This window comes from Colossoma macropomum, unplaced genomic scaffold (genome assembly GCF_904425465.1).
Source record: "Colossoma macropomum unplaced genomic scaffold, Colossoma_macropomum, whole genome shotgun sequence".
Lineage (NCBI taxonomy): Eukaryota > Metazoa > Chordata > Actinopteri > Characiformes > Serrasalmidae > Colossoma > Colossoma macropomum.
The window spans coordinates 10174763-10187144 of record NW_023494787.1 but is presented as its reverse complement, the minus strand read 5'-3'; the positions used below and the strand labels follow the sequence as shown (position 1 = coordinate 10187144).

Sequence of the window (12382 nt, the reverse complement as noted above, 5' to 3'; positions counted from 1 at the left end):
TTTTTGTATAAATACAGTGTTATAAATAAAACAATACAGTATTGTTGTTGTTGTTGTTGTTGTTGTTGTTATTGTTATTGTTATTATTATTATTATTAGTTTTTTTATTATTATTATTATTATCCAGGTAAATTTGGGACATTTCTATTGGTCTGTTCGTCATGAAATTTTCACACAATGTCTGTGTTTACATGCAAAGATTTTTGCCAATCCGATTGAATACATTCTGATTACAGGTTAACACTGAGGTGTTTTATATGCTCACTCTATTCAACAATAAAATGGAAAATCTTTGTTTACATGCTCACTACAAGTAATCCGATCCAAAATGACGCGCATGTGTGGAGTACCACTTAGAGTAAACGTTACCATGACAGCAAACCTCACGTGAGTCCAGTCAGAGTGAGAGAAGTTTTCAGTTGGCGCGCTTGTGTTTTTAATTGCGATAAAAATGTCAGGCTCAGAAAAATGTACATCACATGTACTTATTAAAGAAGGGTGAGAGGAAGACGTCGTGTTCTAAGACACACAAGCTGGACGCCCGTCCCACCGCTGTCTTTTAATGTTCAAAGCATAAACTTCCGATTGTAGTGTATACATGGACTTATTCTATTCTGATTGAGCTATTAGTCAGATTATTAACGGATTATTAGGCTGTATGTAAATGTGGCTAATGTAAAGGACAGCTGCTGTCATCAAAAAAAAATATGGAAAATGCATCTGGTTTAGTTCACTGCATCATAAATTTATACCAGACATCCAGCCACCTTACCTCAATGTGCAATAAACTGCACCACATTCTCATTGAAACTAACTGAGCAGAGATGCTTAAAACTTGTGTGGAAGCACCTTAAATTATCACACAACAAGAAAAATGTTTGGTGCAAAATTTGCAATACAAGGCTTTATATCATGGTGGAATGACGTTTTTTTGGAAGTAATGGACCTAAGCTGAGCATCTAGCACAGCTGCTGTGGACCAAAGCATTGCTTAGTATGGAAGTGTATCTGTTTCGTTACATGGACGACTAAAAATGCTTCAAATATTGTTAGATTTAAGGGTAATTCAAAGAACAAGCATTTGCTTGCTTGAAATATGAACAAGTATTTAATGCCAGTAAGTTTATTCACGCCATCCTGTACTATTTTATTTTGCATCTCTGGAGTCGGATATCTTGAATTTCAGATTGTTCCAATCTTGAATGTGTATTTTTGCTGCAGTAATAATGTGTATCTGTACCACCAGCCTTTTCACGAAAGTCAGCAAGTAGGTATTCTGCAGCCACAGCCCAGTAATGCACTCTCTACTCTAATCAGTCACATATGTTTTGAGAAAGAAAGAAAAAAAAACAAAGCTTACTTATTCTTTATTGGAACTTGGGCTTTTAAGTACTTAATTGTAAATACTTTTAATGCACTGGAGAATCAATAATGCAACTTGGCTAAAGATGGTCTAAAAAAAATTACACGAATAGCCTGATTCATCAGAACACCCACAGAAAAACTCATCTGGAGTTCTGATGGTCAGGATGCTCACAGAACATAGTAAAAAGACTCTCCTGATATTGCATCCAGCTGCAGTATCATTATTACCAAGGCCAGTATCACTATAACGTTTAACAAACGATATACAATGCACGGCACTCATGCCTCAATTAGCTGGAACGCAGTGGACAGATTTACTTCCTGTGCTTTCCTCTTAGAGATAAGGAGTAATAAAAAAAAGCCAGATAAGTGACTCTCCCCTTTATGTTTTAGCGCAGCCTTTTCCTGGCTCCAAACCATGAACTTAGTCACCCTCTGCATGCAGCGTTACTGTTTAGAGAACTGGGCGTGACAATCTTTGTGTGTCTCTGTCGGTGTCTGTCTGTGAAAGTGTTGGGGAAAGATTGTTATATTTATAAATCTCTATGTACTGGTTGGTAGGGCTGTATGATCTTGACATGAAATGGTGTTTGATAAAGCTGTTTAATGTCGCAACGACGGAAACAGAAATGAGTTATTGTTAAAATAATGTTCCTCTAACTGGATGTGGTGCAAGTACAGACTTTTGAGAATGTGTAAACAGGAATCTAACTAACCTCTCCTTTTAAGCAAATAGCAAAATGTAAAAATACAAAAGCACCAATCACTATTGTGCAAACTAAAAAGAAATGTACCAACAACTACTTACATCAGAACTTCTCACACATTTTGTGCACTGAAAGGCTGAGGAACAGTGTGTTATCATAACAGCCTTTTCTATAAAGGCTACAAAAGCAAATAAATATAGATAAAGTCATAGGTTTACATATCCCCTCCCCATTTATCCCCTTTACAGATTCCAGGGCAACAAACTATAGTTTTAGCAAGTTGTTTAGGATATTTATTTTGTACATGACAGTTTTGCCAACAAACTGATTATTTCACTTACAATTCACTATATCAAGTCAGAAATTTACATACACCAAGTTGACTGTGCCTTTTAAATAGCTTGCAAAATTTACTGAAAACTATATTGTGGCTTTAGAAGCTTCTGATAGGCTAGTTGACATCATTAAGTTAATTGAAGGTGTACCGCCAGCTTAAGAGACCTTGACTCTCATAGGTGGTCTGCTGGGCGATCCACGAAAAGTCACTGTGAATGTCACTGTCACGCTAATGAAATACTGAGCATCGCTGGACATTTCCTGCAGTTGAGATTAAATGAGTTGTTTGAACTTATTACTTTAAATATTTTGCAAAGTGCCCCCATTTGTGTATAAAATTGATCTAATTCTCAGTCATTGAGGGCAAATATTTCCCTTAAAAAGTTATTTCCTGACCTGGAACCTATATATTTCAGGCTGTGTGTTTGCGCGTGTGTGTGTTTGCGTGTGTGTGTGTGTTTGCGTGTGTGTGTGTGTTTGCGTGTGTGTGTGTGTTTGCGTGTGTGTGTGTGTGTGTGTGTTTGCGTGTGTGTGTGTGTGTGTTTGCATTTGCGTTGAAGTGAGCATCGCTGTGTGTGTCTCTCTGCATCCGCATTCGCAGAATCTATGCCAGGTCCGTAGGAGCTTGGCATGAAGTGCAGCACTAGGCTCACACTCTCAGGCTTGTGCCAACCATGTGAGTGTAGTTGCTGAAGGACAGGCCAGGCTGTTTCCCTGTGCACTGAAAAATCTCTAGCACACTTCCTCACTCTTGACGAGACCATGCAGTTATGGACCAAAATGGGTTAATGCCAACCGTGGGGGGCTGGCATTAACTCAATGTCCAGATCTGAAATATCCTTTGGGCCACTTGCTCCCCAAGCTTGCATAAGCTCAAACCTGAAGTGTGAATAAAAATATGAAAATGCCATTAAATCTAATGGGTGCTGTTAGATGTTAATTCAGGGTAAAGCAATGCAGTTTTTTCACCAAAGACTAATGCGTTGTGTGGAGCAAAGGTGTAAATCTCAGACCTCACTAATGAAATCTCATGAAATATCACCACAAACCTATTTTCCAAATTATTTTGAAATAGGCACAAGTATGTTGGGACAATACAGCAATTTATGGGTGTAAACTTGCCCTGAGAATTTTGTTTTTTGACGAAATTGTGCATGCTTCATTAAATTTCATCGATTGCAATGTTACAGTCAGTGCAGTTTAATCACTACCTTCACATTGAAGCTATTAAAACTTGTAGCAGGATGCCTCTACCACTTTTAACTGTTCTGGCTGTTGACCACTCAGAACTGAGTGGAGTAGGGACTTAAAGACACAGGAGCTTTAATGCAGCATTTAAGATAGAGGGTGAATAGAGATGTACTGTATGAGAAAAATGTGTTTTTGGAACATTGAACCATGTAAATCTATTCTAGTGGACCCCAAAAATAAAATTTATGAACATTGAAAATGAGTGTAATAGGTTCCCTTTAAATTTCAAACTCTTTTACATTGTCATTAACAGGCTTACTGTGGGCTAACTGGATCAGATTTTGTTAGAGACAAGCTTTAGCCCTATTTGGACAGGATTAGTTTTATATGGAGAGGTGGGCTAAAATTATTACCAGCGTTTCTCACTGACTTTAGTCTTGTCTGAATGTGTCATGTCAGTCCTTTTTACCAACTGTGCGCTCCGTAAAGATTCTGGCACCTTTTACCTTCTGTAATAGGAGGCATTAAAATAACTTCATTATATAATAATCCCATGCCAGTAAAAACGCTGTCGTATCCTGTGGAAAAGGAGTTTCTTAAGTATGGAGACGCTCGAAAAAACACTTGCTGTTTGACATTCTTGTTTGAATTTTCCCGTTCCACCTTAAATGGTACGACAGTTGTTATTATTATAATGCCTGAGGCACCAGAATGCAACTGCTGCGCCATTTTAAGGTGGAACGGGAAAATTCAAACAAGCAGCTGGCAAATGACTTCAGCCTGTTCTCTGGACTAAAATCAAGCCAGTATACAATGTTACTATCCTGTCTCACGTGTGCGTAATTTTTGGTGGAGAAGCTGACTTTGTTTTGAATTCACAAGCTGATGGCGATGCTAATGACACACTGCATTCACTTAAGATGGTAAGGTAAATGGTTAGGCCAAGTGGAGTAATGTCAAATCAAATGTTTTAACATCTTTTGTACTCTTTTGTGGAGTGAAGGTGGCTTGTAAATTGAGTAGCCAATCCCTCTCTGTCATTTATATCAAAATTTCTTATCCTGTGCAAATCGCTCAAATATTACAGACACCCAGTGGTAAACTGGTGTTACCCCACCTGTCCGAATCCTGTCTGAATGGGGCTTTGGAGTTTAAATCTGTACTAAAACAGGCAACATCCAAGCTGTAACGTCCAAAGTAAAGAATGTTATTGAATGTCTTTTGCAGGCTTCAGATGTCTGTGTTTAATCTAGAGAGCTGCTATGAAAAGCTCAGTTAGCTTGATGCTTACAAAACATTGAATAACTGTGATCAGACTAGCAGAAATTAGCATCTTGAGCTTTGCATGGTAATCACAGCTATACTTAGCAATACGCATGCAAAATAAATGCCCACACAAACGCCTGTTTCTCACAATGGAGTAAATGATGTTAACGCATCAGAGAAAGACTGAATTACAATTTTATTTATTTTATGCTCTTTGCAGTCGTCATGAGTGGTGGCATAATGAATTGGGGAAAAAAAAAGTAAAATGTCCCCATTATGGGGTATTTCTTAGCATATTGGCAGGAGAGCTTAGGGATGTGTTAGTGTACTTCGCTTCCCATTTAACCTACATCAACGTCTGGATGTTTTTGTTTTTTTTGTTAACTCTTGGCCCTGTTGCACTGTTAATGTGTCAGCATTAGATGGCTGAAGGCAGCTGTACAGATACTTGATTGGCCGGTATGTTGACGTGAGGTGGATGGCGGTCATTCACACAGTGAAGAAATTAGGACATCCATTGGTTTAGAGAGGGCTAAAGAAAAGCAGTAGTGTTGTATAAACTGATACATTTTCAGTTTATTCCTGTAGGAAAAGTCACTGAGCAGCGGGATATTGCAGAGTTTGGAGGGCATGATGCTGAGTGCCCTTCCCCTGCAGATAAAAGTCTGTTCTCCTTCAGTGATCCATTGCCAGAGGGCTTGAATGGGTGCAAAGGCATTGGGATTAGAGAAAGTCACCACTCAGTGTAAAGCATTGAGAGTAGTTAGACAAGTTATATTTAATGTGAGAAACAGGTATGTATTTATTATACAAACATGTTTAATGTATTTACAGTGAACAAACAGTAATCAGTACCCCTCCAAACCAGGGAATGATATGAAAGGATCCTTGTTTTTCACAACATATTGAGCCAGATTTTTGTGATTTGATTCTACAGACCCACCTCAGTCTCTGTTAGGCATTGGTTATCCAGTCTTGCAGGTTTGTTATTGAGATCACTGATCATCATTGCACTATAACAGCTCTTGTAAGCTGCAGCTTTGTGTTTGAAAGTTGTGTTATAGAGCAGTTCTGTAGCACTCCTGTGAGAGCTGTTGTTAATTTTCCCCCCCTTGCCCAGAATGGGTTTTTACTGATTGTCATATGAGCTGCATTGTCCAAAAAATTGTTGACATTACTTGATGGATGCAGTTCTCCCATGTTGAGAGTTTTGGTTAAAATTGAAAGAATGTTGGGTTGATGTAAAGGTTTCAGTGTGTTAAAAAACTGCATCCAGTGTTTTATCGATAAATCCAATTTGTTCGAAAAGTCTTTTGCACAAGTCAATATTAAATTAAGAATATGAATGAAAAATACTGTTTCTCTGTGTGGCAGTGAGCTTACACCACGTCACAGGGAGCTTGCTGCTGTAGTAACAAGTCATTATTATTGTACTGTTTGATTGATAATTTTTAATAAATCACTTAAGGCTGTAACAATACACTCAGCAAACCATTTGATTCGATTCACATTACTGGGTTCACAATTCAATATTAGTATGATATTTTGAATGAAATTCAAATGAAGAAAAAATGAGGTTCCAGCTGGGGTCAGCACTGCCATTGGCAGCAAAGCCATATTTTAGTAACACAGCCATTTCAGCATCCTGATCATAATTGTTGTATCTGCTGATCTGAGTCCAAGCTAATCTCTATATTTTTGTGTATAACACAGCTGCACATTGCACACGTCATGTAGGTCTGGGCAGTGTGATATTTTATTGATGTCTTGATAAATTTTGTCACAGTTCTCTTTTCTGAGCATATTATAAATGTCAGTCCTTGTACAACACTGACTAACGACATGTTTTGTTACAAAATAAGCATAATTAGGCTTGTTCATTCAGATTTGTAATCGGGACCTCCAACTTTAGGAAGTAGCCAGTTTATAGTATGTGTAATTCAGACTTATGATCCAATTTGCTTGATCATTCAGATGATTTGGTTAACAGATACTGTAACATTTTTGCTATTCATAGTGCAATCCGCTCTAAGCTGGTATCTTCAGTAATGTACAGTATAGGTGCAGTGAATGCGTGATAAAATCTTGTGAGCTTTGTCTAATGACATGACTCTCTATTGCTTTCCTTTGTTCATGTAAAAGGGACTGGCCCAGCTGTTTACATCTGCCTCTCTTAGTGTTTATAAGGGAACGATAGTATCAAGGGATGGTTAATTTTAGCACTGCCTCAAGAGAGATGCGCACACACACTCCCTCCAGAGCCTTGTTACTGAAGTCATCTCTAAACTAGGCAATGTCTTCCCTCTACACACAGAACTAAACAAAGCAGTCTGGACACTATGGCACTGTGTTTGTAAATACTATGCTGGAGAGCATGGTTTCTTTTTTTTCCTTTTAAATGCATGTTCTCAAATGTATTTTAGATTTTTCATAGTTGACGATATCTAATGTTTGATATTTGGTGTTTCGTGGACTGTGTTCTTCACTGGGCTTTGCTTTGAGTCTTGGTGTACTTTTTGCTACCGCTGTAAGATCAGATTGTCAGTATTTAGTTTGGCACAGTAGTTTTCCATCTTGTTAACAACCTGCCACCCAGAGCAGCTCAAAGAATATGCTAAAACATGGTGCTCTTGCGCAGCTGCGAGTTGTTCTGTTAAGGCTCAAATCAAATATTTATTCAAATGTCAGAGCTGTTGAGTTGGATTTGGCGGGAGTTTTACAGACTGTGTCTTTACCGATTGACGTCACAGACTTAGGCAGAAAGAACAAGATACCCAAACACCCTCCTAGTGCTAATGCGAAGTATCATGGATCTCACCATCGGGTGATCTCACCATCAGGTGTGCGTGTTAAATGTGGAGGACACTTCAAAACAGCAACCCAAGTTGTTCAGATTTATTTGCTCGATGGTATGAAAATGTTCAAGTTGCCGTTATAGGCCCTATATCTCCAAACTTGTTGCACCACTCTAATGATAGAACATAACTGAAGAGTTAATGATCAGTGTCTTTCAACTACCCCAAATGAAGGAATCGCTATTAAGTGGTTTATGTGAGATGTTGCTTGTACCTGCATCCTCTGGTCTTTCCTGTGAGCAAAAGCTTGGGTAATAGCCCTGGGTGATAGGGTGATGTTATCGATTATTGTTGATGATGGACAAGTAACCTGATGACAGTGTGTATAAGATGATGGGAAAATAACTGAAAGAGAATTAGACCAGACTAATTTACTATTAAACAGTTAGATAAACTTTTTTTATGAAATGTGTGGGTGCGCACCTGTAGTGAGCTTTTTCTGTTTGAGAGAAAGCAAGAAGTTTAAGAAGCTGCCAGTTGGTTCTCTCTGCTACGCTCTGTGATCCTAGCTCTATTTGCTCCATGGCTCTTCCGCTTCTACTTATTTACTTTACGTTAAGTGTAGCTTGAGTGAATGTAACCGAAAGTAGATGCTGTCATGCTTCAGGGTGATTTGCTGCAGTAAAACAATAAACCAAAGTGACTGGACATTATCCTAGAGCAGATAAGTGAGCTTTAGCTCTGGAGAGAACATTCCAATATGATCAATATTGGAATGAATTGGATATATAATCAAGATTTTTTTATTAGCAAATATTGTGGTAATTATTTTTATATATTGGCCAGGTAGTGAGTTGTGGACAGTTTGAGTTCTTTCATTTCATGGTTTTACACTGTTCTACACCAGTGTTGTGAACAAGTGGAAGAGCATAAAACAGATTTCTGGGAGGATTTACTAAATAACTAGTCCTGTTAAAGGGACAATTTGTTTTTAAAAATGTATATGGCAAAAAGTGAATGGGAATGCTAATCTGACTAGAAACATGATCATGCTTACATCCTGGTAATGTTAGCAATATGGATGTGCTAACTGCTGGTGTTCATACTCTACTAGGATTTCTCAGTCCTGCTTATTTAGTCCATACACAAAACACCACATTAAAATAAGAACTGATCTTACAAACATGTTGTATAAAAGAGGTTTCCAAGGAATTTATATAACGCTAAGCTTTCATTGTCAATAGTGTGAAAGTGTGTTCCTTTTAAGGTATTATTTATGTAAATTCTTGAACAGGTTTTATTTGCATAGCATGTGTTGAAATATAGAGGACAGTTTGAATGTCAAGTCAATGTCAAATATTATTAATTGTTTATTTAAAGAAAGGATAATGTGTAAGTTAATGCACATAATTCATTTGCTTGCAATCATGCCAGTATTCCTGTTAAGGTGTTTAGTATCGAACCAGTGTTAATACAGAAGTGCTTACAAAGTTCGTTAAAAAAATGGGCACATTACTGACACAGATTACAGCATCTTGGTGGTATTCTGGCTCTTTGATTGGAGTGCAGAAATCATTGTTAGGACATCCGTGTCCTTTCTTTTTCTGCTTTTATTTGTGTCTGAATTTTCAAATGATATATTTGAGGTATCCAGATATGTTACTGAATCTCTCTCTTCCTCTCTTCTTCTAGGTGTACGTTTCGGTTCCCCAGCACTAGCATAAAAATCACATTCACAGCGCTGGCCAGCACAAAGAAAGAGAAGAGGGAACCGGAGTCTCCAGTGAAGGCAGTGCAGCCCCAAATTTCTCCACTGTCCATAAACATCCCTGACAACATTGCTCACCTGATGAGCCCTTTGCCCTCCCCCACAGGAACCATCAGGTAAATACTCCTGGGTAGATATATGAGGATAATAGGGCTGTAACAGTACATTGTGCCACAGCACATAGCGATGCAAAAACATTATGTGCATGAGGGACGAAGGCCGGTGGCGGTAACAGAAACCTCTTATTCGGATAACCCTGTAAAAAGTATCTGCAGTCAGCGGATAAACTGGGCTTGGGGGCAAGGTGGTGCAACACTTTCATCTGATAATTTGTGTGGAGACCCTAGCTCTGAAGTGGACATTGAAGTAAACTCAGTAATATCATGTGAGTTGAAGCTTAAGCTTTCTCAAATAAAATAACTTGAAATATAATATAAAATTTGCCATTTTATTTAATAATGCTGACGATGCTTCAAAGGCAATAATCACCTTGTTGGTTAAGAGACCTGAACTGAACAAATTTAATTTTAAACAACTTAATTAATATAAATTTTTATTTTTTCACCCAATTATCTCCCCAATTTAGTCGTCGCCAATTCCACCCGCTAGTTAGGACTCCCCCAATCACACGATACTATCAACGCTAGGAGGGTGAAGGCTAACACAGGCTTCCTCCGAGACCTGTGGAGCCAGCCACCGCTTCTTTTCAAACTGCCGCTCACGCAACGTCATTGGACAGCTGAACGAGCTCGGAGGAAAGCGCCAACCGCCAGATCTGTTACGTTAGCTAACAGACGCCTGCGCTGACTAGCATCGCGTTAAGTGATGGGGGGAGACGGAGAGGCCATCCTACCTACCCAGAGAGAGCGAGGCCAATTGTGGTCTCTTGGACTCCCAGCTACGGATGGCTGTAGCATCACCAGGGATCGAACTCGCGATCTCCTGATGATAGGGCCAACGCTTAGACGGTTGCGCCACTCGGGAGCCCAATATTAAATTTTGAAAGTTATAAAGTCATGAAAATATAATAATTCATGGTTTCTCAAAGGCATCTGTAGATGAATTTCCGAGCGCCTCCACTATAACGGCGGAAAACACCTTGTTATAATATTTAAATCACGTAAACATAGCTTTGGGACTCCCCCCTTAGCAGTCTGAAGTTTCTCCAGCAGGGAGGCATTATTAGCACACAAGCTGCTTTAGTGTTGGTGTTTTTTTTTTTTTTTTTTTATTATATTTTTTTTTAAAGAAGTAACAGCCATAAAAACCCCAGGCAGATTGAACCAGTGCATGTGTTTGCAGTAACAACTTTCAAAATGAGAGGTAAAAAGGTTTATCACTAAAAGATATTGAGTTACTCAGTTGCGATTTTCTTTATTATTCATCAAATCCATTAATGCTCAAAAGCATGTATGCTCATAAAGCCATATTGAACATAGCTGCAGTGGACCATGTTCATCTGCTGTTGTTCAAACTGTTTGAATGCATCTGCGCTGACCAGCACAGGAGAGCAAAGGGAACAAACAGCCTTTTCCCATTTTAATTCAGATTTGATTAGTGTTAGATTTTGATACTTCATTACTTTAATGTAGACCTACTTGTTTTTTGTTTTTGTTTTTCGTTTATCTGTCAAAATTTTGCCTTTTTTTGCCACTTTCCACCATTTTCGACATTTTCACAATTAAATATTTCAAAATGAAAAAGCCATATTAATAACAGATATTTTCACTCATTTTTATGAAAGCACACGTTTTGTGAGCTGTATGTAGCCTGACACTCTAGGGGCATGCCTCCTGCTACATTAGTATTGTAAAACCAGCATTGTGGTAATGATTAACCTCAAGATATACACAAACATATATATGCTTTCCAACACACCTACAGTAAGATGTTAAACTGTTACATATTTGTAGTTAATCTCTGTTCTGTAGTCTGTAGTAATTTTTTTTTTTTTTGTTTTTTTTAATGAATCTATGTCACTCCCAGAGTGAACTAGTCAGTTTTATCACTTTTTCCATCCACTGTGCTACCGTGCCTGTGCTAATCGGAACCCAGGACTCTGAGTTGTCCAGTTGGGTTTAAAATGCTACATATGGAGGATCCACTGTAGCTTTTCTAAGTGACAAGCATGAAATAGCTCTTAGGGTTCCCAGAGCTGCTCCCGTTACTTAGGAACAGGAAAAAACAGTGAGGTTCCTGCCTCTCTATCAGGCATTTTTGAAGCCTGTATCATCAGTGCAGCTGCAGGCCATGAAGAGACATGTGCATGTGTGGATGAGGAGTAGCAGTAGGGAGTTCAGTAGAAAGAGTGCCTGTTTTCTTGTTTGTTTGTTTTTACACCCCCACACCCCCACCCCAACCTTCCAGTGAGACACTTGTATGGCAGCCGTCTCAGCTGGCAGGGTTTCTGCCTCTGGCCCATTCTCCCCCCTTTACTCCCATCTGCACTGCTTGCTCAGTGTCTTCCTCACTTAGCTCTCACTAAGCTTAGTCCCTTTTTGGCTGAATCACTTGACTCCCAGCTTGATAGCATCATGGAATTGAATATGCCTAAATTGGGGAGAAAATTTGTCTAAGTATATATCAGGGTGGACCATGAAGCAACCTCTGGTGGTCATCAGGCCTATACTGAAGGAGAGCCATTGGTCTGTACTGTTCCAGTGATGGCATGTTGTCCTGAAAATCAGTGAAAATAGCAGCCTGCAACAACGGTACACTAGAAACAAAATATACCTCCCTGACTTATATACAAAGCCAGCTTTTACACAGAAGTTAGAGATAAAGCTCTAAACACAAAATACATGTCTTTTTCTCTTTTCTGTTTCACCTTTTTTAAGATGATTGAAAAGGGGTTTATGAACAAATCTTTAAAACTGATCTTTAAGCTACTGTTCAGACTATAATTCTCAAATCTTGAGAAATGAAAGAAAATTACACTCTTTAGGTATTGCTTTC

At 38.7% G+C, this 12382-nt stretch overlaps 1 protein-coding gene across 2 annotated transcripts in view; it reads left to right on the top strand.

The window, feature by feature from the left end:
• The window catches only part of LOC118805343 (forkhead box K2), a 30594-nt gene that overhangs the window by 7842 nt on the left and 10370 nt on the right, over positions 1–12382 (top strand). For both annotated transcript variants that reach the window (XM_036566072.1, XM_036566071.1), the window contains exon 2: positions 9352–9543. In XM_036566072.1, coding sequence (XP_036421965.1) covers positions 9352–9543 — 192 coding nt within the window. The remainder of the gene's footprint in view (positions 1–9351; positions 9544–12382) is intronic.